Genomic DNA, 26,262 nt, shown 5'->3' with positions numbered 1-26,262 from the left:
TTTTGATTAGTTTCAGGTGTACAAAACGATGTAACAGACATCCCCTCACAGTGATAACCCCCTTCCCCCAATCTACTACCCCTCTGACATCGTATATAGCTGTTACAGTTCCATTGACTCTATTCCTTATGCTGTACTCCACATCCTATGACTATATATATATATATACATATATGTATATAATTCTTTTTATGTATTTTACATATACTTTATATATATATATATATATATAATATATATATATATATAATTATAGTTGACATTCATTTTCATTCAGCTTCAGGCTCAAGTGTACACTGCAGTGGTCAGGTACCTACACCGTCCATGAAGTGGTCTCCCTAATAAGACAAGTGTCCATCGGATACCCTACAAAATCTTTACAACATTATTAATTATATTCCCCATACTGTCTTGCGTATCCCCAAGGCAGTCTGGTGGTTACCAATCTGTGCTTTCTAATCCCCTCACCTTCTCATTCATCCCCACCCCCTCCCATCTAGTAACCCTCAGTTTTATTCTCTGTATCTCTGAGACTGTTTCTGATTAGTTTGTTCATTTATTCTATTCTACAAAAGATTCATTTTAATGAATAGCTTAAAAGGCTGATCAGCGAAGCTACTCCTACTTTCTGGGGGACGGTTTGGATAACATTCATTTTTTTGCTTTTCTACATTCTTAGAGCTTACATCTTTTCTCCATATGTTCAACAGTGATTTTAACTGAAAAACAGTGTTAAATAAACAATCCTGTAAAAACACACTCAACAAACCCTGAAACAAACCACTCTTGATTTTGTTTTTATTGCTATAAATATACTTTAAGGTAAAGGCACCCTCATAAAATTTGAAATTAAAATAATAGTTCTGTCAGCATTTTTCAAATCTGGGATGCAGAGAGGCTTCCTACTTTGAGAGCTGACACATTCTGGGTAGAGACTAATGTAATGCATTAGAGTCCAGCTGAAACGGAATCTGTGAACAGGCAGAAGACAAGGTAAGCAAGGCAAACAAGAGAGGAGACGAGAACAGTTTGCAGGGAACAGCCCAGAAGGCATTTATATGAAATGGTGAGACAGTAGATCAGGGGTGGCAAGCTGTTTTGTAAAGGACCAGAGAAATGTTTTTGGGCTTGCAGGTCACAGGTCTCTGTCACAACTACTCAATCCTGCTGTTATAATACAAAAGCAGCAATAGGCAACATATACAAATGTATGGTGTGGCCATGTTCCAATAAAATTTTATTTACAAAAACAGGCAGATGGCCCACAGCTTGACAACTCCTAGGGTAGATGACAAATGGTTGACCGGACAGAACCAGGAGACAGTGAAGTAATCACGGAGCAGGTTCTGAGCCAAGCACTGTGAACTATCCTGATATGTAGAAGGATGATCATGAACAAGAAGTGAAAATGGGACAGCTAGCTACTAAGTTAGGACCTTTTTGTACACAGAAAATAGAGCAACAAGTCCGGATGTATAGGCCACAGATCTGTGAAGAGGGAAAATATTTCAGAAAACACACGTCAAAAGATTTCTGGTGGCTTTTTCTGATGCAATACTAAGGGGGTAAGGGATAGCCATCCCATTTGGCAATATAGAATTCCAATAGTTTATGTTAATGTGGGCTAATGAAAAAATAAAGGCTGGAAGATAAGAAACAGTATTTTTTGACAGTATCGTAGTAAAAACAATTTTCTCTGTAAAAAGAAAACTATATTTTCTATTACAGACATACAAAAATGAATTAACTAACCAAATATACCTAGGTAAATTTTCATTTCTTTAGGTTACAAATTAGCATAAATCAACCTGAATTCTAAGTCTACAATCAGGTATCATTAGCAATGTTATTTCAAAGTAACCGGTCTATTAGATACAAGAATTGATGGAAGTTTATATAAGTTAAGGAGTTTGTCAATATTAAGAGGGTTCCACCCATCAAAGGTTTGAGTCTAATGAGTAGGTTAGGTTTTATCCTACTTAAGACATAGTACAGAGAAATAGTAGTAAAACAAACTGAAATTATATTACAGGGAAAAAAATCAACAACCCAAAAGAAAAATGGATATATGATATGAAGACAGTTCACAAAAAAGTAAATACAATGGCTCAATCTTTTGAAAAGATGCCCAACTTTCTTCAAAATAAAGGTGAAAACTGAAACTATAAGGAAGTACTAATTTTCACCCAAAGCTCTGCAAAAACCTGCTTTGACAAGAATAAAAAACAACATTGTAACACATTAATGAGGGAAGCATTAATTTAGTACAACTGGGAACAAACAGGCAATATCTATTAAAAATGTTAAATGCATACATACACTTTGACCAATTCTACTTCTATGTATAGTTGCACATGTGCACAGCAAAGACTGCAAGCAACCTAAAATGTCCTTCAGGAGGGTTCAGATTAAATACAGTGTTGTACATTCATATAAAGGAGAATTGTGCAAACCATTTCAAAGAAAAGTAACCCCATACGTAACAATATGGAAAGATTGCTAAGATACACTGCTAAATAAAAAAGAGTAAAGGGCAAATTAATATGCAGAGTATGGCGTCACTTTTGGAAAATAAAGAGGCAGGGCCTAAATAGATATGAATCTGCACAGACTACTTCTAGGAGTATAAGTAAGAGAATGTCCCAGTGCCTGCTTCTGCTGAGAACTGGGTGGCTGGAGGACAGCAGGGTGAGTATTTCCACTGCATAATGTTTTATATATCCTATAATTCATTATAAAAATAAGTAACTGTTTTTAAAGTCCTGAAAGTCATTCAATAAGCATAATGTATCAAGCGATAGCAAAAATTATGAATATAAATTAATGAACTAAAGGAGAACGTAAGTAAAAACAAGATTTTGTTATTAATAAGAAAAATAACCTGTAAGAGCTCTAAAGAAAGACTATATCATTTCTTAACTAGACATAATACTAAATTTGAAATTTATTGGATTGTCACAAAAATGTAAGAATAACTACTATACTACTTACTTGAGTCCTTTCAGGAATCAAATTTAAAGTTTTCAACAATCTCCTGTAGGAGGGGAGGAAATACAGACATAAGGATCTGTGTCTGTAATAAAGCAACCAATGGAGAAAAATAATTAAAACTTCATTATTTGTATAAATAAAACTCTCAAAATAAAAAATTATGGGCACTAACAAGTAAACTCCCTTTAAACACACTTTTGAAAATAGAAGATGTTATTTTTACCACCAGAGGTCACCTCATTTTCGTAAGAACAATAAAATTATGTTTAAAGAGAAGTGTAGTCCTAATTTTGCCAGTTGAAAGCTGGACAGAGCATCTCTCTTACCCTTATCTCTGAAAGGATTATACTAGATGTTTAAGACCATTTTACCTAGACTATTAAGAAGATTGGCTTTAAAATATCACTTTTTTAAAAAATCTGTTATCCTTAGTTCTGAAAGCTCTACAATTTTATATTGGCTATAAATGGCCCCATATTTAAAAGTAATCCCCCAAATCAAGGCAACAATCATCAACCTTCAAAAAAAAAAAAAAAAGATACTAAACTTATTAGGTAAAACTTTGACAGAATGTTTTAATGACTTCCCCCCAAAATAAATAAAGTGCACCGAGTTAGCTTAGGTAAAATAAAAGACAAAAAGAAAATAGGCGATGTGTGATTCATGATGAAAACTGCAAATCTATGAAATATTCTTACCTTAAAAAAAAAAGTGAATCTAAAGCTACTCAAGCCTGTAGCTCTACCTACTACTTAACAGGAAATTCAAAGGACAGAGGAATTTGGCTCTATTATGGAAAGAGTAAGCTCACTTTAAAGCTCTCCTAATTGCTGCACAGAGATTTTGTGAAGTGCCTCACTAGCAGAGTGCAGAAATAAGACTATATTTATAGTCTTAAATTTATAGGTCATTCCTCATCTAGTTGCCTTTTTCTACCTGGCAGTTTGGAAGACATAATTTTATTGCAATAATCTCAAAGTATCTCTACTCTAATTAGTTAATCCACAATTCATCGAAGTTAAAAAAAAGCAGCAAAGAAATTAAAAGTATATAACTCTGATGAAAACCTAGCAATTAGAAACAAAGCAGCTAGAACAAGACAAAAAAAAAAGTAAATATAATCATGTAGCAATTCAAAGCAGGATTGTCTAGAATATATATCAAGAGACAAGGAACCAATTAAATTCATTTGTACAAGAGCTAATTGAACAAATGAATCAAAGAGCTAAAATCTGGGAAGCCTCAACAAATGGCAGCAGAGAAAAACCTAAATAAAAGTACATTTATCTGATGTGGAGTTATCGTTTAATGGGTATATTGTTTCAGTTTGGGAAGATGCAAAGTGTTGAATGGTGGTGATTGCTATAAAACAATGTGAATGTACTTAATATGTACCACTGACACTTAAAAATGGTTAAAATGGTATATTTTATGTACAATTTACCACAATGAAAAATTTTTGTTAAAAAAAAGTGAATTTATCTGGCATCAAACTCCCCACTAAATTTGCTACATGAACACTCACTTCTGTAGGGCCTCAATTTGTATATTGAACTTATTTTCTACTAGAAACAAATAGCATCCAGGAAACAGCTAGAAATTGTAGTACTGTTACCACATTTTCAAGCCTTACAGTTAATCCTATAACAACTTTGCAAATTTGACTCCATACCTGATATTGTCCCAATGGGGTATTGACCTGACAGGGAGCTATGGAAATCACAATTTCAAGTAGAAATGTTTAGTAAATAAAGTAAATAAATTCTATGTACCTTAAAAATTGACAGTTTTTAAAGATCTTAATTTAAAATTACTGTATATATGGTGGATAATTTTATAAAAGGAAATTAATTTCCTCTACAAATAACATTAGTGAAATTACTTAAGTGTCTATAACACAGTGATTAAATATAGACGTTAGGCTATAAATTAATCTCCTTTAATCAAGTATCTCTTACTGATAAGCCTACTAAAATATTAATATCTTTACAGAATCTGCAGGTAGTTTTTAAATGTCCTCTTACCATACCTATGCTGCTTTTACAAAAGAGCAATATCAGAATATAATGCTTCATTGTTATCTAAATATTTTTAGAATAAAGAATATAAAAATAAAACACAATCTAAAGGTGAAACAAATTAAAGAATGGTGTAGCAAAATAATTAGCATCCAGGAGTATAAACCTCCCACCCCCCCCAAAAAAAAATCAAGCAGTACTGGTGAGGTCCTTGTCAAATTATTTAACTTCCTGCATCCTTAAGAAATCTATATAATTGGGTAAAGAATGTAAATAGAAGATTCCATATTCAACTTTGTTCTGTTAGAAAAACAAAATAGAAGACACAGTTTGATGATTACATACAAAAGAATATTGGGCTGTAAAGAAGATGGGCATTCAGCTGGATCTTGAAATTAAGATAACAGAAAAGGGAAATGGTATTAGAGGAGAAAGATATGATGATGATGGTACTATAATTAGGGAAGAGAATATGTTAATGTCACCTTAAATTCAAATAGCACCCACTAATTTTCAAAGGATTTTAAAATAACTGATGAGCACTGCAATCTTCTGATTAGTGGCACATGTTGCTTATGATATTATCCAGATTTAGGAAATTGACCCATCCTGCACTAGAAGCCAATCAACTAAATTTAAACAAAGGGGCTCCTATTTCCAAGTGAAGTGATCACGTTATTTATTGTCATCACTTCACTGATCTCCCACTAGTGGAGTCTCAGAAGTACTCCAGTGAAGTTGTCTGATCCAACAAGATATGAAAACTGAAGAATACAACTAAAAAATGAAAGGACCCTCTACTTCACAATTAGGCAGGTAGCAGATTTTGAATTCAGTGTCAAGAACGTAAGTTTCATTTAGAAGTTTGCTAGTAACCAGTGCTAGATTAAAAAAGTAAATCTCATTTTTTTATGCCATGTTTAATAGAGTATGCTTAATATGCCATAGTGGTATAATTCCAGAAAGAAATAAGCCTTTCTTAGAGCAAGCACTCCATTGAGCTATCCAACCATTCTTATGTTAACTTCAATTGAGGGCTAGCAGGATAGGGAGGACTTGAATTCTCAGTGACAGTAGCCTGGAAATTGAGAAAACGGTCACAGGCAACATTCTCCTGCTACACCATTCACACTTTGAATCTACAGGCAAGGTGAGAAAGATCTGTTGTTCATTTTATCCAAACTAGTTACTGTAGCAGCTTAGATTACAAAGTAACTCCGCACATTGCTCTAGTCAGTTTCCAGTATTAAATACACTCAGGATATATAGCTTTCCCTCTTCCCCAAACTCATTCCTTTCACTCTTTATATTCATTCAGTAACTATTTTGATAGCCAATCATGGTTAGTGAATAGAAAGGTTACATTTGACCACATACTTTAGATGAGCAATAGACAGGCCTTTGAGCTGGCAATTCCTCACCAAGAAGGCTTTTCTCTAGGTGTCTGTACAAACAACTTCTTCACCCTCCAATGTTACCTTCTCAATGTCTTATTAATATCACCTGTCTACCGGACCCAAAAATCTTGCTATTTTTTTCATAGTACTAATCATCTAAGATACCATATAATGTAAATTCGATGCATTGATGTCTATTATTGGTCCCTCACTACCAGGATTATGAGCTATGTGAAAGCAAGGACCTCCATTTTGTTCATTGATTAGTATTAAGCCACTAGAACAATTTGTACAACATATGTGTTCAGTACATGGCGTGAATCTGTTAATGCTGGTAATATGTTCTGTCTAGATAAATGATTCCTACACTCCAATTCCATCCTGAGTCCTTTCAAGAGGATGTCTCACAGACACCTCCAACTCAAAATGCCAAAACAGTTCTTCACTTCTCAGAAACCTGCTTTAGTTCGTCTTCCCCATTTGGTCAATGACACCACCAGGTACCCAAAGGCCCAAATCAGAAACCTGAATCATACAAGACCCAAAACTTTTCATATCTATTTACTAAATCCAGTTACTGCTATCACCTCAATATATAAAGCACATGTATCCACATTTACCTATCCCTACTCTCCCTATCCCAATGTTCAGACGCTCTTAAATTAGCCACTGGAGTAAGCCCCAGTAGTAAGATACTGGTCTCCCTGCTTCTGGGGTCATTCCCCACCCTGCAAGCTATAGTGTTCATTCTGATAAGACACCTGATTTAAAAATCTCAGTGGTTCTCCATATCCTAAAGAGTGAAGTCTCAATCCTAAAACTTGAAAAAGGCTTATTTAGGACCTTGCTCCTGCCTTTCCAGCTTCACCTCCTACTATTTCCCCAACAGTCTCCAGAATCTCCAGACATATCACCTACATCTTGTTCTGCAGGTATGCCACTATTTCTCACCACCACACCTCAGCATGCTTTTCCCATCTACAGTATCTTTCTTCTACTTATCTGCCTTCACCCTCTAATCTTCCTTAATCAGTTCAAATGTCAGCTTTTCTTATACTCTTTAGAAAGACTAAAGTTGTTCCTTCTTTGGGACTCTTCTTTGGGACTCTTAAAGCACCCTGCTATAATAGCACTATAAAACATCTTATTCAATTCACTTTTTTTCCTCTTTTCTCTCCCAAACTAAATACCAATGCAAAGGCAATGACGGGTACCTCCCCTACTCCTGTTGTTTAGCAAAAGTTCTTAGTAAATATTGGCCAAATAACTAAACATATTCATATGACCACATGAACCATTCTGGGAAGCATTAATATTACTATGTACCTTTTAATTATTCAGAAAACTTCTAATGAGCACTATTAGATTATGGTTCTGTCACACTTTTCATGACACTATTACCTTTCATTTTTGAGCAATGAGAATCCTTTAGCTCTAGCACCTAAAGCAGTGATTCTCAACCCTGGCTGCACATTAGAACCATCTAAAGAGCTTTAAAAAAATAGCAATGTCTAGGCCCTATCCTCTGAAATCCCTATATAATTGGCCTGGCACGGGGGAGACCCTGACACTTAAAAAATTTTATCTCAGGATGAGATCCGCTGACCTTTAAAGCAAGGTAAACATATTCCTAACATATTAAATTGAAACAACAAGCTTTTAAGGGCTGTTTTGAACCTAAAAACTACATAATACTATTTCTATTGGAAAAAAATGTTTAGAATTCTATACTACTAAATAAAAAATGAATTTTAGAACATAAGTAAAGTCTGTGGGGGAAAAACTAACATTGATGCCAATTAAAATGATTATAGAGCAGAGTATCTACTAGAATCAATCATAGTTATCAGAGTATCTACTAGAATCAATCATAGTCAGTGTTCAGGGAGAGAGAAATGTAAGCAATGGTAGTTAAGAAAGTCAAGAAAATTTGAACAGAATCTTGAGAGATTTCTCAAATGTGGATGAACAATAGTGAATAGAATCCAAGAAAAGGAAAAAAAGAATTAAAGAAGACAAAGTGTACATAAGAAAGATGGAACCGAGAAGAGCAGAAGATTCACACTGCAAAGGAGTAGGAAATAGGCCTGCATGGGTATTCATTTCTTCCTCTGAAGTAGGTATTATCCCTCCCATTCCAGATAAAACATGGAGGCTCTGAAAAAGCTCAAATTCCAGACCCAAATGGAGCCTGAAATCAGACTGAGGCCTGCATGACTTTAAAGCCCAGGCCTTTTCCATCATATCACATTGCTTCACAAATGAAACAAGCAAGGACAAAGAGAACAAATTCAAGGGCATTAAGTGGTACAACACAGGAAAAAAAAAACCCACAACAGTAGAGAAACTCACTATACGCTTTTAACTCTAGAAATATGGTGAGGGGGAAAATGTCATTCCAGAAGATTAACCTGGCAGTAAACAAGATGGATTAAAAGAGAATGAGGTGGGGCAGGCCTGGTGGTTCAGGTGGTTAGAGCTGTGCTCCTAACACTGAGGTCACCTTTTCGATTCTCACATGGGCCAGTGAGCTGCGCCCTCTACAGGCTAAGATTATGCTGCTGTGGGCTACCATGGGCCAGGGAGCTGTGTTCTGGGAAACAACTAGACTGGGAAACAATGGCTTGAACCAGAGTTGGGGGGGGAAGGAGAAAGGAGGGCAAAAAAATTTTTTTAAAAAAAGACAATGAGGTTAGAGACAAGACCACTGACTGCTTCATAATGAACCATGTATCTTAGCACTGTGAAAATACTGCATTGTCTACTAGTTTCACAAGTTACTTGACTTTTCAATGTTTTAAGGATACTTTTATAAGACCCGCCACATTGTACTAAATACTTATAGTAGGAGATTCTTGATTGTCCATTGTAAGTGATCGAGTAACTAAAATTATACAAGTAAACAAAAATACCAGATGTTTGCTTATGTATATTTACAAATCAAAATCTTATTTCACATCTGGATAGAGGTTACAGTCTTAATTGGTCAGCCTCCTTCCAGTCTTTTTACCCTCCATTTCACCCTTTAAAAAAATAACTCAATTCACTTTGCTAATACATCATTCATTTCTGAAGTTTCCCTGGATCAAGAGCCCACAGTTTCTTATTAGAAGTAACAAATCCAAACTTCTCTGCCCTCCATATGCCCCCTCTATCACCTCACTTAACCTCCTGTTCTCTCCAAAAGGATTATTCATGCCAGCCTCCTCACTGTGCCACAAAGTGACACATGCTACCCTGGAGCTATTTGACTGATTCCCAAACTGGAATACCTCTTTCCATTCTCTTATTCAACTTCCAATCATACATCAAGGCTCAGTTCAAAATCTGTTATTCTCCACAAAGACAATTTCTAAACCTATGACACTTAAAACATACCAAACTGGTGGTGGGGCCACATGTGACTTGTGTTTGACCCAAGTTTTGTGTTTTGTTTTGTTTTTTTAATAAAATTTTATTCTACTGATAAAACTTAAAAACCGGGAGCTATTACTTTTTAAAAAACTATTTCCAACTTTCCTTGAAAAAACTGGATGCTCTGGCAACACTGGAATCATATAGTTACATAGCCACAACGAGCTATAGCTGAGTAGCAGCTGACCCTTTTCGAATGGTTCTTACATCTTAAGGTCAGGAGATGGCAGCTTGACTTCTGACACCACCTGCAGCATTGCAATCATTCAGGAAATACCTGACCACCTTTCAGGCACTAGAGCTACAAAAATAAACAACAAAAATAAACAAAACAATTACAATGCCTCCCCACAGCCTGGCTTAGCAGAAAAGGCAGAAACAAGCAATTAAGATGCATGTGATAAGTGCTATGATGAGGAAAGTAGAGGGCACTTAGCACATGGCTATAGTACCTAACTGTGACTGTGTCTATAGGAACTCAGGGAACACCCCTCAGAGAAAGTGACAGCAAACTGCTCTTTAGCAGGCACAGGCATGATCAAGGGAGAGGTCAGGGAAATAAATGCCACAGAAAAAGAAAAGAACCTTTGCAGACTGAGGGGAGACAATCTGAGGAAATCAAATCAGTTCACTATGGCTATAGCCATCACCCAACCTTAAATGCAGATATCAGAGAAAGGCTCAATTGAAAGAGCTGGAGGGAAAAGCCAAGTGTTAGTTAAGGCTAGGTGAAGAAAGAGACTTTCCGTCAAGTGGTTTAAAAATGTAAGAGAGTTTGTTAAGCAGTGAATAGAGGTTTTGGAGAGCACAGCGGTGTGGAGGGTTGAAATGTGGAGAAAAAGGGGAGAGAAGCAGTAATAGCCTAAATCACGGGAGGGGAAGCACAAAGCAGCATGGGAATAAGGGTGTAGCATAGAAGACCAAAGGGGCTTACATCTTGGGCGGTAACCAAGGATAACGGGGATGTGAAGCATGGTAGTTTTGGCAGGCCACAAATTTGCCAAGAGAATAGTCCTAGCGGTCCCGATGGACGCCGAGGCATTCAGGCCTCTCAAAATTCAGCTGCGCCCTGGTTGGATTGCACTTCCGTCTCTCTAGAAGACATCGGCTTCAGGCTGGATTGATTGTGCAGGCTCCAGGATAGGCTCTGGGTTCCAGGCTGCTGGCACGCAGGCTCCCAAGGAGTGGTTAGAGGCCTGGTCTGTATGGGCTGGTGGGTAGAAGTTAAGTATAAACTGCCTTGCATTATTTTCTGATTTTTGTGTAGGAATGATGGGCTCGTATACAGCCTCTTAGGAAAAAAGGAGTGTGTGCCCATTACAGATTTACAGGAAGAAAAAAGGTGCCAAGAAGTTTAACAGTTGTCCATACCAATACTCTAGATGAATCATTCCTGAATCCAAATCTCCCCCAGTTGATCTTATCTCCCCAACGAGATAAGATAATACACCAGCAAAAGGCCTGTTTTACACTTTTTTGTAGCTCTCAAAGTGCCTACTACCCAACTGGGTACGTCAAACACGTTCGGTAAATTTACCGACTTCCTAACGGATACGGAGTCACTGAAGTTACCTGGTTTAGACCTCTTTTTGCATAGCAAAGTGCTAAAGATAAGTGAACCTATATCTCAGACTGAAATATATTTCAAACTCTACGGCATCTCTCCACCCTCAACCGCCGGGGCAGAACAGTTACACGATTCAAATACGGCGGGAGACTCCAAGTCCCGCCACGGAAAACGCCCCCCCACCGCCACCCCCACTCGTCCACCCTCGCGTCTACGCCCAGCCACCTGTCGCAAAGGTAAAACGCGCTCACCAACTCTGGACTACGCGAAGACCCCGTAAATGTGATGGCCCGCTCGTCGCCGCTTTCCAGGCAGGCACTTCCGGCGCGCGCAAAAACGTCACACAAGCGCCCGCCTCTGGGCCCGCCTCCGGGGCCTGGGTCTAAGGAGAGCCCGGAAGAGGCGCTGCTGCCGCTGCTGTCTCGTCAGCGGCGCCTGACCCCCTCCCAGTACTCGTGATGCCAAGGCCGCTGCCAGGGGTGAGGAATAGTCGTGGTTGAGCACCACGTGAGCCGAGGGTTCGCGCTTTTCTGATCTCCTGGGCCTGGCCCACCTCAAGGTAAACGCCTCCTCAGCTGCGGCCTTTCCTCCTGGGGGCTGCTCCCCAGACCCGGCCGCCGAAACGATGTGTCCTTTCTCCTGTCACCCTTTTTATTCCAGAACCTTTACAGTTGACTGCCCTCGCATTTCTCCCCAGAACGGCTAACGTGTAGAATTTCAAATGAGAAGTTTTTCAAAAGCGACCTACCGATGTTGAGTTTCTGAAGTTGTCTTGATTCCCAAAAAGCGTCTCAAGTGCCAAGCAGTTTTCCCATTACTTCGCGAATTGGCACGCCTTAGAATCAGTATTTTGCCATTTGTGATTGTCCACACCCCCGTCTTAAATACGTACCACACACGCTTTTTAAATCGAAAATTTGAACTTGGTTGAGCCAGATAACAATTTTCAGAGAACTTTCTGACTTTGTAAAATACGGTATGAAAATTAATTATGGATTCGATTTGTAAACTTAAAAATACATACCCAGGTCGGTATCCTTCAAGGCATTGAAACCTAGTCATGTAATAAGATGTATCGTTTCATAATTTAGCAATAATCTGCAAAATTAGTGACTTGGAAGATCTTTATGTACATCAAAATGTGAGGCTAAAATTTCCTCTTAACACAACCCCAGAGAAAAATACTAAGACAACTAAAAAGTACCCAACCATAGTAATGTTTCTTCTAAGTTTCTTCTAATGGCTAAGTTTCAATGGCTAAGTTTTTTCCAAGGTGCAATGCTCTTTCTGATACGTGCAGGCATAGTATGCATATTTGAAAGCACTTTCTTGCTCTTAGCCTTAGGGGAGGTTAAGAATAATCTCAAGAGTTTTTCTTTCGTCTGGTTAAAACTCACTTCTGTTCACACCATAGAGGAGCACTGACAGGATTAATGTGAAGAATCCACCTGAAAGGACCAGAAAACTCTTCTAAGTCGTGTCTAGAGAAAAGGAATTCCTTAATTCACCCAGCTGGAGTCATTGGTCTTAACTATTACTGAGCAGTAAGGGAGGTACATGAATGAATCTGGCATAATTAAATCAGTGATTGCCTGCCCTGGTTTTACCTGGGATGAAGAATACCTGGCTTAGATTATTTCTGGGTCTGTTTGTTCTTCTTTTTAGACATGAGTGGTGGATTGGCCCCAAGTAAAAGCACAGTGTATGTATCCAACTTGCCCTTTTCCCTGACCAACAATGACTTATATCGGGTAAGTACGTTTTAGTATTAGTACTGTTATCTTCTGAATTTTCTGTTTGTTATTTAAGCAAACAGTTCTCCTTAGGAGAAATCCTTAATAAGTACATTGCAATGCCCTGAAACCATTAGACCTCTATTAGTCTTATACCAAATAGAAGCCTTATACCAAAGACCTCTATTGCAAACATGAATAAAAGGAAGAAAAACTTAGACATTCATAATTTCCAAAGAGAATTTGCAGTGCTTTTATAGAGAATAACAAGTTCTATATAAACATGGAAGAGCGGCTACCGTGTTTCCCTGAAAATAAGACAGGGTCTTACATTAATTTTTGCTCCAAAAGACGCATTAAGGCTAATGTTCAGGGGATGTCATCCTGAAAAATCATGCTAGGGCTTATTTTCCCATTAGGTTTTATTTTGGGGGAAATATGGTAGTATAATGAAGTGAGAGCAACTCGTGATAAGCTGATTTTTCCTACTTGCTTCCTTGGCTTTGGAAATTGGTAGTGGGGTGGAGGTTTTTTTGGGAAAGGGCTGATGGAAGCAAACATCCCCTTTCCTAATCCTCAAATTCTGAAAGTGTATCTTAATTTACATATGTGGCAGGAACTTAACAGTTAAATAAATTTTGTTTTCAATTCAGGATAGGGGTAGTTGAGGAGGGAAAAAGTCCCTTCCAACATCTTTTTTCACCTCTTTACCTTATAGAGAACAAAAGTTCCTGCAGAACTTGTCCTGCAGATGGGTGGTTGAGAGAAACTGGAAAGAATGACATGAATCCTCTCTTCTAAGGGTGCCCTCTTCTCTCTGTTACTTTAGGTAGATATTAAGTAAAGAGATGCTGCCTAGAAGATACCTAGTACTTGATTAATTACTTGATACCTTGACTCAAAGAACTGAGGAGAAAATGAATTGTAGCTTCCTTCCTTGTTACAAAATAGAGACGTTTCTGTATTTATTGCATACTTACTGTATGCTCAGCACTCATACAGGTCTTAGGAACACATCAGTGAACAAAAAGATGAAAATCCCTCTTGGCACTCACAATATAGCAAGATAGAGAAATAGTGCGAAATATCAAAAAAAATCAAATGATGTTAATTTGTTAGATACTAAGTTAATGTTAAGATGTCAGTTGCTAAGGAGAAAAAAATAAAGCAGGAAAGGAGGGTTATTAAATGGTAGGTTGGGAATGGAGGTGAAATTTTACATGGTGGTCTAAAGCCTTATTGAGAAGGTGACTTTTGAAGAAAGACCTGAAAGAAGTAAGAGACAGTTGTGCAGATGTCTAGGGGGCAAGCCTTTTAGGCACAGAGTAAATCAAGTAGAGAGAAAAGGAGGGTCGGTCAAAGTAAGCCCATGCAGGTGTGCCTTGTAGGGCCTCCGTAGATAATGGTAAGGACTTTGAGTGAAATGAGAAGCCAATAGAAAGTGGTATAGGGAAAGCTGTCTGTTGCTGGTCTTCAGAATTCAGTATGGCTAACACTGAAGTCCAGTTATACTACATTCCAGCATTACGCAAGTTAATCATAGAACTCAAAATTTATTATTATTGACTATTAATGTATTCTAACAGACTTTTCTAAGGAGCATTATATAATAAATAAGAACTATTAGTATGCAGGTAGTGGCTGAAAGCAGTAGACATATAATAGATGAGATTGCTTAGGGTGAAGATGTAGAAGTAAAAGAGACAAAAGGGCCAACTGTAAAGTTCCACCAACATATTAAGGGTGGGCAGAAGGAGACGGATGGGAATGGGTGTTTCATTATAGAAGCGTTTATGTTTTGTTTTGCTTTTTTATAAGCAGTCTAAGTATCTGTCTTCTGAAACAGTGATCGCTTGATGGGGTGGGGGTAGGCTAGGAGCAGTGATATTGCACAACATTGGCATTTGAAACACAAGGTTTTTCTGGAGCTATGATGGGGTTGATAATTACCATGCATATACCACAGGAGCACAGCAGCTATGCAGTGTGTATGCCCTCGATCTACCACACATGAAGTGTGTTGTTTTCTCTATGCAATTTAGGAAATGAGGCTGATACTATGACTCCAGTAACAAAAAAAAGTATTATTCTAGTCACTAAAAAAATACGTCTTCTAGGGCCTAAAGGCTAAAGTTTTTCATAAGCTATAACAAAGAATGTGATCAGTGTATACAACCTATAATTTAACTTTTTTTTTATGATTTTAAATTAAATTGTAAATTACTATGGAATTTTGTTTCAGATATTTTCCAAGTATGGCAAAGTTGTAAAGTAAGTATTCACAGCAAATTTTGAAACTTTATTTAAAGATTTATCTGAATTTACTTCTCTATTATTTTTTAATGGAAGTAGATTTAGTATTTTTTATAAAACATATTTTATATAACAAAGAAAATAAAAATATTCTTGTTAAGATTTTATGCATATTATTTATTTAAACAATACAATTTCTTACCATGTTACTAAGAACTAAAACTGATCTGTTGTCCAACATTAGACCTAAATTAAAGGCTCTGATTGTACATTTTGTTTTCTAGAAGGAACATTATCAAGTATGCTATAAATGGATTATCATTTGTCAAACAAATGTAAATAATATTTAGAATATTATTAGAATGTAGATTAGAATGTAGAATGTAACATATTTCAATGTATATGGCATGCAGAGTTGTTATGAGACTGATAATAGAAAATGTTATTCTCTGGCGTCATAAAGTTTAGATATCATTGAAAAGACTGGAAACAGAAAGAAATGATAAGAATGATAATATCAGTTGGGACCAAGTAAAGAAAGGATGAGAACTTAAGGTTCTCATATTTAATCCACTATTTAAATCAACCAAGCAACTATATTAAGGGGCAAAGAAGTAAAAGCAAGATACTCTCACTCTAACTATCTTATAACCAATATAGATTCTGGTATAAATTTTAAATCATACTTAAAATCCCAAGAATTTAGAGCATATGTATCTTGACTAGTTTTACTTCTAGCTTTTGACAGATGGATATTAAACAGTTGAAGTTCGTTTGCATCCTGAGGTTAATGTCTTTAAAACTCACTTCTTGATTAAAAATTATCAAAAATGCTTCTTGGTAAATTTTTGGGTCTTCAGAATATCAGTCATCATTGTCAATCAAAACACTAATGACATGTAACAAGGAGCACAGAAATATGCTAGTCACTATTCTAATCTCTTTATACACATTATATCATTAAATTCTGACAAGTACCTTTTAAGGTAAATATTATTATTATCTCAGTACTATAAATGACAAAACTGAAGCACATAGTAAGCCTAAAATTACATTGCTAGTTAGTGGTGGAGGCAAGAGTAAATCTAACAGTTTGATTCCAGGACCTACTCCCTTAACTATACCAGTAACTTTTCATGTTTTTTTTTTCCCTCTCAGAATCTCTGAATGAATTTCCATACAAATATATAACTATAAACCACAAGAATGCTACAACGTTAAAGACATAGAGTTATAAGCACCTAAAAACAGGGAAGACCTGATGTGTGACCTAGTCTAGAGAGTCAGGGTAGATTTACCTAAATCAGTATCCTTTGAGTTGAAATCTACAGTCTGAATAAGAGTTAATTAGGCAAATAGAATGGAAAGAAAACTTCAGGTAGAGGAAATAGCTTGTGCAAAAGCCCTGTGGCAGGAGAAAATAAAGTGAGATCATGAAACAGAGAGAAGGCCAATATGACTAGAGATGAGTGAACAAGAGGGAGAAAGCCCAAGATGGATCCAGAGATGGAAGCAGGTTCCTAATTTTGCTGGTTGGTCATGATACAAGATACTTGGTTTTCATCCTAAGAACACCAGGAATCCATTAAATAATTTTAAATGAGTGCCATTGTCCTTCTGCCTTTATATTATCAGTGTTTAGGGCTAGCTTACTGCTAATGGAGTGACTAAATGACCACGTGAAAAAACAAATAGGTGCACTCTTTTTGAGAAACTACTTTCTCATTTATATCTATCTGTTTTAACATATTGAGCTAGCCTTAATAGAGGTTACAGGGGCGACCTTAAAGGAGTTTATATAAAAATAAGTAAGATGAGGCACTATTTATAATAAATAGATTTCAGCAAAAAGGAGGAGAAAGTATTTCCAGTTAAAGAGATTAGTTCCCCTTGTACCTACCCTATCCCAGCCTTGGAATCAACCATTTCTCCAAAGAGCCCTTTTGAACATTATTTTTTAAACTATATTTAATGATAAGCAAAAGGATGTTTAAGAGGTCAGTAGGAAGAACAGGTTCTGTGCTCTTGTCACCATCTCTATCACTTAGGTACCTTGGGTGTTTTGGCTGAGAACCACAGAGCTGGAGAGTCTTTAAAAGAGTATTAATAATATAGTTAGATTCTAAAACCTAGCAAAAAATAAATAAGTGATTTTACTATTTCTATAGAAGAGAATACCTCAGTTTTGTTTTGTTTTGTTTTCTGCAGGATAGGAGAATTATCCTGTTTCCCCGAAAATAAGACCTAGCCGGACCATCAGCTCTAGTGCGTCTTTTGGAGCAAAAATTAATATAAAACCCGGTCTTATTTTACTATAAGACCGGGTCTTATCTAACATAATATAATATAAGACCGGGTCTTATATTAATTTTTGCTCCAAAAGACGCACTAGAGCTGATGGTCCGGCTAGGTCTTATTTTCGGGGAAACACAGTAGTAGAGAAGAGGAATTATGCTTACTATTTGAGATTCCTTGTCTCTGTAATCTCTTCATTCTTCAGCCTCTGATTAATGTTTGATTTATCAGAGACTTCTCATCATACTTGTATTCACTATTGTTAAATCAGTATCACACTTTCTCATTTCCATTCTTCTTGATATCCCATGACTTTGAAGAGATAACTATCTGTCAAATGTATTAAATTACCTTACTCTGTAAACGTTTTATTCACTCTATGAACACAACACTTGAGTTTTTCAAGTTATTAATATCTGTTTCATTTATTGCTGCCTCATTATTTTTAACTGTCTCTTTGTTTATGCTTTAAGGGTTACTATAATGAAAGATAAAGATACCAGGAAGAGTAAAGGGGTTGCATTTATTTTATTTTTGGATAAAGACTCTGCACAAAACTGTACCAGGGCAATAAACAACAAACAGGTAAGCCATTCATTCCCAACAAGGTTTTTAACCAGAAAGCCTTTGTGCTCATCCAGGGCTAAAAATGTGAGGAGGTAGTGGATGGATATCAGTAGATTCTGAGGGTATTTAATTCATGTCAAAGAAAAGAGTTTAAAACTGTACTGGTTTCCCAAAACATTAGTAGAATCTAAGGAATAGGAATCTATTTTACAAGATAGAATTTGTCACACCTAAGTAGGCAATTGCTAAAATAATCTAAAAAATAAAACGTAATTGAAGGTTTGAGGAAATGCGATCAAAAAACTGTAGTTTTAGGTTTCAATGAAATACATCTTTTTGCATTTACATTTTTCTCTGATTTAGTTGTTTGGTAGAGTGATAAAAGCAAGCATTGCTATTGACAATGGAAGAGCAGCTGAGTTCATCCGAAGACGAAACTACTTTGATAAATCTAAGTGTTATGAATGTGGGGTGAGTATACCTAAAACTTAATGTGATTTTTCATAGTTTAAGGTATTTTTCACATCAGTGTTTTATTTGTGCTCTCCAAAACTGGCTGGCTAAAACCAGGTTATGAAAGTTGTTTTACTTTGGGGCTCTAGACTCATCTAAATAAACTCAATTGAAATGTAATATGTAAAGATAACCTGAGCTGAGTAGTATAGAGTGATATTTTCTCCAGTTTCTAAATCTTCGAAAATTGTTAGATTAAAAGGTATTGACTAATTATTTATATTATTGTCTTGAAAGATTATGGTGACTCATAAATATTTGTGTTAATAGGCTATTGCCTGTTTCTATAATATTTTGCCAATGTTTAAGCATCACAATCCAGTGTAAATCTTATCATATGACTTGTCCTCTGTGGAATATTGTGTTTTAAAAGTTGTTTGTTTGTTTTTTCCTGTTAGTGTTGCTAATGTTTTATAACTGAACTATCCCCAAATTTTATTATGTAGTTCTCATCATGAATTGTTATCTATTTAAATTTTGGGTGATTAAGAGAGATGTATAGCCACAGAATAATTTTGCACAAGGCCCATAATGATGCCAAGAGAATTTCAATCTGGGTCTCATTGTTGTCAGTTTGCAAAATGCTGTTGACGTAAAAACCTCTAAACCTGAGAGTTTAGTTGAGCCAAACTGAGGACATGCTGGTGAGCAAGATCTCAAATGCTCTGGAGAATAACAGTTTTGCAGTTTGTTTTATGCACTTAAAATAAGGAGACAATGTAAGGAAGATTACATGAAGGTAGGAGAAAGTAAGGTGGGAATTGGATTATAGGTAGGTAAGATTCTGTGCTCTTACACTTTAGAAGGAGAGGTCTGCAAGGGTGGTCATGTATTATAGATGGAAGGGTCTGAAAAGGCATTTTAAAGGTGTGCTAACCTAGATACATAGAAACAATGGACAGGGCTTGCTTAAGGCAAAGATAAACCTTTACTAAAGAAGTTATATGCCTGGGGCGTGACTACCCACCATGACCTGCCCAATTAGGAATTTATTATCACATCGCCTGAGGTTACTTTCCACAGAACCCCTTTTTTCGTCCACATGGCTGAATAAAATACTTGAAAAAACAGGGTCCAGAGGTAGTAATGGAGAGCTGGGGAGAAGATTACTAAGAAACATTGTCCTGTCTACAAAATCATGTGGAAAATACAAGGAAATGAATTGGGGTCCTTTCTCCCCTGCCATTTCCTAACTCACCCCCCCCCAAAAATAAATAGATAAAAAGATGGAAGGGAGGGAGGGAGAGAAAAGGAGGGAGGAAAAATGAAAGGAAAGGGGAAAAGGGAAGGGAAGGAAAAAAGGAAGGAAGACCTTTTAAGTTAATGTTTCAGAAGCTGTGTTCCAGAGTCCAAAAAAAGGGAGAGATGAGCAGTTATGGTCAGATAAATAGATTAGTATGTGGCCTCATATTCAGAGTAAATAATTAAATAATCTGAGAAATCCTGGGTGAATCTCTTAATCTTTTTGGTTTAAGGTTCTACAGATCTGTTATACTTTGTACATTTTTATGTTTTTTATATCCCTTGCCCCCAAAAAATCAGTTTATATTTATTTAGCTTGTTTTTTCCCCAAAATAATTTCACTATTAAATCCTTTTGTTAATATGGGACATGTTAGTATTTTTTGGTACACCTTTATTTCAAAAACAGTTTGGGAAGTGCTTCTCTTAAGTACATTCTCATAGCAGTTCATGAACAGTAACACCTCTTGAGTTCAGCCATGTCCCCAGGTATATCAAGTACAGTCTATTTGATGCTTTGTTAAATATACTTGAAAAGCATTACTTTTCTATTATTCTAATCCTGGTTCAATCTTTCCCTATACCCTCACTCTCACATTTTACTTCTTAAATATATTTTAGTGAGCTAATGTACAGATTATAGTTCATTTAAGTTCATTATCTTATGTTTTACAACTCAGTGTTATGTCTTATTATAATTTTATGGCTAGTCCAGCACTGTCAAATATGAAGATAATGCAAACCACAAATGTAATTTTAAAGTTTCTAGTAGCCACATTAATAAAAGAAACAGGTAAAATTTAATATCTTTTATTTAACTCAATGTATATCTAAAATATTATCATTTGAACTATGTAATTAATATTTTTAAAAATTAAGGTATTTTACATTTTTTTTTTCATGTTTTCTTCAAAGTCCAGTGTATGTTTTACCCTTACAGTGCGTATCGACTCAGATTCTCAGTAACCACAAGAGAATCATGACTCTTGGCTACCATAATTGGACAGTGCAAGTATAGTTTAGATAAAAAGAACAAAATGAAACTAATTAACAGGAAAAGTGAGAAAAACTTTAGATTTTCCGTTTGTTTTTAAAACAGAATGTTAAGCAACATCTTGGAAGAGTTAGAAATAGTTTTGTCCCAATTTTATCAAATAATAACTTAAAAATTTTACACTTAAGGTACGTAGCCCATTTAAATTTTGAATTGTTTTATATCTTGAATCTTGATGTTTAAAACGTTTGAAGAAAGAGTACTTCTTTTACTTTTAGTGAACTACTGAAGTACTCCCTTGTTATTAAAATAACTTTAAGAGTTGTCGTATCTCCTCCTCCTAAATTTTAAAGTAATGGGTTTTGTTAATTTCTTCATCTGTTTCCTAATGTGACAATATATTTTTTTAAGCTCTTACACCTGTTAGTTTTAAGGTATCAGGCAAGTTTCTGTTAGTAACACAAATACAGTATTTTTCCTTTCCTTTTCAATGGGAAACAAAAGGAAAGTGGACACTTAAGTTATGCCTGTCCTAAAAATATGCTTGGAGAACGTGAACCTCCAAAGAAGAAAGAGAAAAAGAAAAAAAAGAAAATCCCTGAACCAGAAGAAGAAATGTATGTATATCCATTCTCACTAAATTATTATTGTGTTGCTTCTGTCCTTTTACTATCAGTTAAGTGCTTTCTGATTTTCGCTTTTTTTAATTTAGTGAAGAAGTAGAAGAAAGTGAAGATGAAGGGGAAGATCCTGCTCTTGACAGCCTCAGTCAGGCCATAGCTTTCCAGGTACTAAATAGTTCTTTAAAAGGCACCATGCCGTAGCTGTCTGGGGTTATGAGTTCTATTATTGCTTACTTTATTGATCATCTCCTCCAGCCACCTGTCTTTCCCCTTTACCTCCTAAACTTTAGGAGACAGCCTACTTCTCTAAGGTCTTTAGGAAGGTATAATGGAAAAGTTCCCATTATTCTTTCTAGATTTTAAGGACCTCATAACACTTCTAATATCTTAATTTGTTTTCATTATAGAACTGAGCAGAACTATTTCATTAAAGTGAGTTTAGCCCTACAGAAAAAATTTTATTAAATCAAAGATATTATTATTATATATATATTTTTAACTTTATTTAAGTGTGTTTTTTCAGGACCCATCAGCTCCAAGTCAAGTAGTTTCAATCTAATTGTGGAGGGCGCAGCTCACAGTGGCCCATATGGGGATCGAACTGGCAACCTTGGTGTTATTAGCACCATGCTCTAACCAACTGAGCTAACCTGCTGCCCAAAGATATTATTTTAAAAGAAACTTCGCTTCAAAACAAAACCAAAAACATACTGGGGGTGCCAAAAAAATGTGTACACATGACTTGTATTCATCTTTTGTTATCAGTGTATATTGAGTATTACAATTTTAAGACAATTTTTTTCTTTCTTAAAATGTGTATACATTGTTTTAGCACCCCCAGTATTTTGACCATTAAAGGCCCCAATACAAATATGTGCAACGTTTTTGAAGGATACACAATCTCCTAATTTTTATATAACCAGATACTTTGTTTTAATGTAGTTGATAAATGTATACATTAGTTTATTTTTCCTTTTTGTTAACTAATGTTGTATTTTATATAACATTCCCACCTCCAGCAGGATGGGGAGTACGCTTCATTTCAAGTGCCTGGAGTGGAATTGTTTGCATAGGCTGGGAGGGTAGGGAGTGTTGACACTTGTAGTATGTTTGTGCATGGTTTTGAGTTAATGTACCATAAACAATACTAAACAAGTTCCTGGTTTTGTTTTGTTTTGTTTTGTTTTCTGATTCACAGCAAGCCAAAATTGAAGAAGAACAAAAAAAATGGAAACCCAGTTCAGGGGGTGCCTCAACATCAGATGATTCTAGACGACCAAGGATAAAGAAAAGCACATATTTCAGTGATGAGGAGGAACTTAGTGATTAAAATTGTATTTATTATGTAAATATCATTTAATTTTTTTTTAAATATGGATGTTTTGCCATCTTCTTTTCTTTCAGCTTTATCCTAATCTAGATACATTATAATTCTCCATAAAATATAAAGTAACTTTAAAAGGCTGTTTCTTTTCATATGTACATATATTTTGCTAAATAAAATACGTATAGTTTTTGCCACTCAATTTATAAAGGGATAAAAGAGGATTTGCCAATCTCCTATACTCCACACTGCCCTCCTTTACCTTTTCAATATGACTATTAAAATTCTTCTTTAAATCTATATTTATTGTTTTTGTTTTATGATCATGTAAATACCATGTTTCCCTGAAAATAAGACCTAGCCAGACCATCAGCTCTAGTGTGTCTATTGGAGCAAAAATTGATATAAGACCCGGTATTGTGTTATTTTAATATAAGACCCAGTCTTATATAATTTAATATAAGACTGGGTCTTACATAAGTCGAGGTATAATAAAATATAATATAACACAATACCGGGTCTTATATCAATTTTTGCTCCAAAAGACGCATTAGAGCTGATGGTCCGGCTAGGTCTTATTTTCAGGGAAACACGGTACTGTTCACTTCTAAGCTAACAAATGTACTGTAATAACATTTTTCCTAGAGTTAATAATTGCGTCATTTTTTCATGTGTTATAATTTTATTTATAACTAAATCTTCTCATACCTTCTGCAGATAGTTATATGGGAATAGGATTATGGAACCTGAAAATTTCTACTTTGTGTATTTCTATACTGTTTTGAATGCTCTTACAAAGAACATCCATTTATTAGTTTTTCAATTACTAAAAGCAATAGAAGTATTTCCATTTTGAAAACTGCAAAAGCAATGTAAGTGTTAACCACTAGCCAGCAAAGAATCCTTTAGAGTTCAATGAGGAAACCAGACACTGCAATTAAATGCAGGACTCTACTTTCTATGTTCTACACATTAGTTTCTCAAGTTTAAAGCAAAAAACTTGGGGAAAAATTTTGTCATAAAATATGGAAAAGTTTATATGAATACATTCAAATATGAACAGTTAGATAAGCATCGACAAACATTTGAGGAAAGCCTCCAACACAATAGAGACCCAAATGACCAGACCCCAAAAAAAGGGAGCTTAGAGGAGCTGAGGAATTCTGACTTTAAAAATCTATCTGGCCCCATGTATTTCAGAGAAAGAGATTGTGGACATGTAATAAACTTGGTGCTTTCTAATATGAAAGCATGTGTCAATCAGAATACTTGTCTTGCTGTATATAAGTTATGTTTTCTTTCCCTCTTCAATCATTTATTTACTTACTTGCTTTTTTGACTAGATTCCTACTCTGAAACTGCCAATTATAATTTTCAGGTTATCACAAAAGGCAGTTATGGCCACAGTAGGACATATTTGTAAGTATTAAATGTTAATTAATTTCTTTCTTTTATATTCCATAAGTGTGTGTATATGTGGCACACAACAGTGATCATGGAATATTTAGGCATTTTAATAAATGTATAAACAGTAAAACCTTAGCCACCCCTCCTAGAGAAGTACAGTACTTGAAAACTATGTAGAATATACCATAGATAAATCAGTAATTTAGACTCAATCATTCATAGAGTGAAAGCATAATTTTAAAAGGTGACAGGAAAGATCATTGGATCACATAACTGAGACATTCAGCTTCAGAAATGGATGAAGGGGTTAAAAATTAGAAATCTATTTTTCTTTGTCTCTTACCACTACTTTCCTTTGTACTACCTTCATCTTCCAACAGCTTTCTTTATGTGATAGCAGAGATGACCACCAGTATCTCTAAAGCTTGGAGTCCTAATAATGAGAAGCCCCCTTCCCCGTGGGTCCAGCAAAATTCCCAAGCAAAGCTCTAATTGGCCAGACCTGTCACAGTCCCCATGCCTGAAGATGAGGAGTAGATTCAGTCCCACCCAACCCACATAAGACTAAGGTGCTCCTTTACAATGTGGCATATCTATTTTCAGTTTGGAGTCAATGTGCAAATTACCTTGTCAAAAGAATTTTAAGCTCTCGTTTCATCATTGTCAAAGACAACACGGAGGCAGCTGAGTAAGACGCACAGGAAAAATAGAGATGCAGCAACAAACAAAAAGAAGCCATGTCCCATAATAAGCAATTTTCACAGACTTTGCAGAAAATATGCAAAGAGGGTAAAGCCTCTGGAAAGCAGGTTGATAAGCACTGTTACGTAAAGTAATAATGTAAGCAATTACAGTCAGAGACTGAACCCTAAATCTGCAGAATGGGTTTACCTACTATTAACTATTTTAAAAATTGCTTTTATAAGATCCAAATTTTAAGAATCCTTAGGTACTATTATAGATAGAACCAATTAATTTCAGTCAAGATCTGGTACCTAGAGTAAGCCGACCAGAACTGTAACAGCTTTTATAGAATGTGGTCTTAAGCAGAGTCCTTTCTGGCAGAGTTGCATTTTTCCTCAGTACATCTTTTCAGATGCATGGCTTTACGTGAAACATGTAACCTTTACAAGGATATGGTATAGTTTGGTTAGGGCTTTATGAGTATACTTGAAACACATTAAACACAAAGTAAGCTTTTAGCAAATTACCTGAAAGAATTTACATCACATATTTAGCACTATACCTCAGGTGCTGTTCTAAAAACACTACAAATATAAATTAACTTAATCCCTTTTAGGTAGGCATTTTCATCATTATATAGATGACATAATTGAGTCACAGAGGGGTGAAGTAATATAGGCAAAGTCACACAGTCAAGTACAAGGATTTAAATTCAGGCAAACTGGCTCTAGGATCTAAACACTAAACTATGCTGTGATGCTTCTCTCAATGAGTACTCAAACTATATTACTGCCTTATCAACAGGGGAAGATGGATTATATTTCATATTTCCATATGAATAAAAATTTGTCTTAGAATTGCCCTTTCTTAATGATTTTTCTGAGAAAGAAATATTCTTTGGAAGAGCCAGCAAATTGAAAAGTAAAGCTTAGAAGATTAAATGTATTATGCTTTCTTTAAATTTTTAAAATAATCTCCACTTGGAAGTCTCATGAGACCTCAAACTTACCTGTCCAAAACTGAACTAGTCTTCCAAATTGGCTACACACACAGCCTTTTCCATTTCTTACTGTTAACTCCATCCTTTAGCTCAAGTCAAAAAATCTTATAGTTATCCTTGATCTTTTTTTTCCTGTATATCCCACATCCAAGTAATAAGCTGTCAACTCTATCTTCAAAATATATTCAAACATGCAGAGTCAGTCCACTGCTATTACCTTGGCTTAGGACACCGTCATCTA

The 26,262-nt window shown here is 35.7% G+C and overlaps 2 protein-coding genes across 13 annotated transcripts in view; one reads left to right on the top strand and one right to left on the bottom strand.

Moving 5' to 3' along the window:
- PPHLN1 (periphilin 1) overlaps positions 1-11,725 on the bottom strand; it is a 110,272-nt gene extending 98,547 nt beyond the window's left edge. For 4 of the 11 annotated variants that reach the window (XM_033116622.1, XM_033116628.1, XM_033116630.1 and 1 more), the window contains exons 1-2: positions 11,639-11,703; positions 10,755-11,030 (exon numbers count right to left, since the gene is read on the bottom strand). In XM_033116622.1, the coding sequence (XP_032972513.1) occupies positions 10,755-10,794 (40 nt within the window). In that variant the 5' untranslated portion in view covers positions 10,795-11,030; positions 11,639-11,703. Of the gene's footprint in view, positions 1-2,991; positions 3,074-10,754; positions 11,031-11,638 lie in introns of all 11 variants that reach the window. The other 7 variants (XM_033116623.1, XM_033116631.1, XM_033116629.1 and 4 more) reach the window with 5 other exon arrangements.
- Positions 11,726-11,743: 18 nt separating this feature from the next.
- ZCRB1 (zinc finger CCHC-type and RNA binding motif containing 1) lies at positions 11,744-23,287 on the top strand. 2 transcript variants are annotated; one of them, XM_033116620.1, is made up of 8 exons: positions 11,744-11,946; positions 13,053-13,138; positions 15,363-15,391; positions 18,142-18,253; positions 18,599-18,706; positions 21,488-21,600; positions 21,696-21,771; positions 22,805-23,283. In XM_033116620.1, exons 2-8 carry the CDS (start codon positions 13,055-13,057, stop codon positions 22,934-22,936), a joined length of 654 nt encoding a protein of 217 aa, XP_032972511.1. In that variant the 5' UTR covers positions 11,744-11,946; positions 13,053-13,054; the 3' UTR covers positions 22,937-23,283. The 2 variants fall into 2 exon arrangements, with proteins under 2 accessions (XP_032972511.1, XP_032972512.1); XM_033116621.1 differs by lacking the exon at positions 15,363-15,391 and having other exon boundaries at positions 22,805-23,287.
- The last annotated feature ends 2,975 nt before the right edge of the window (positions 23,288-26,262 follow it).

The sequence above is a fragment of the Rhinolophus ferrumequinum genome, chromosome 10 (genome assembly GCF_004115265.2).
Source record: "Rhinolophus ferrumequinum isolate MPI-CBG mRhiFer1 chromosome 10, mRhiFer1_v1.p, whole genome shotgun sequence".
Taxonomy (NCBI): Eukaryota; Metazoa; Chordata; class Mammalia; order Chiroptera; family Rhinolophidae; genus Rhinolophus; species Rhinolophus ferrumequinum.
The sequence above is the reverse complement of the archived record's forward strand: the minus strand, read 5'-3'. Positions and strand labels throughout refer to the sequence as shown.

Coding starts and splice junctions, on each gene's coding strand:
- ZCRB1 (XM_033116620.1), top strand. CDS start 13,055: ATGAGTGGTGGATTGGCCCCAAGTAAAAGCACAGTGTATGTATCCAAC. Junction 18,707..21,487: donor CTAAGTGTTATGAATGTGGG/GTGAGTATACCT, acceptor GGGAAACAAAAG/GAAAGTGGACACTTAAGTTA. Junction 21,772..22,804: donor GTCAGGCCATAGCTTTCCAG/GTACTAAATAGT, acceptor TCTGATTCACAG/CAAGCCAAAATTGAAGAAGA.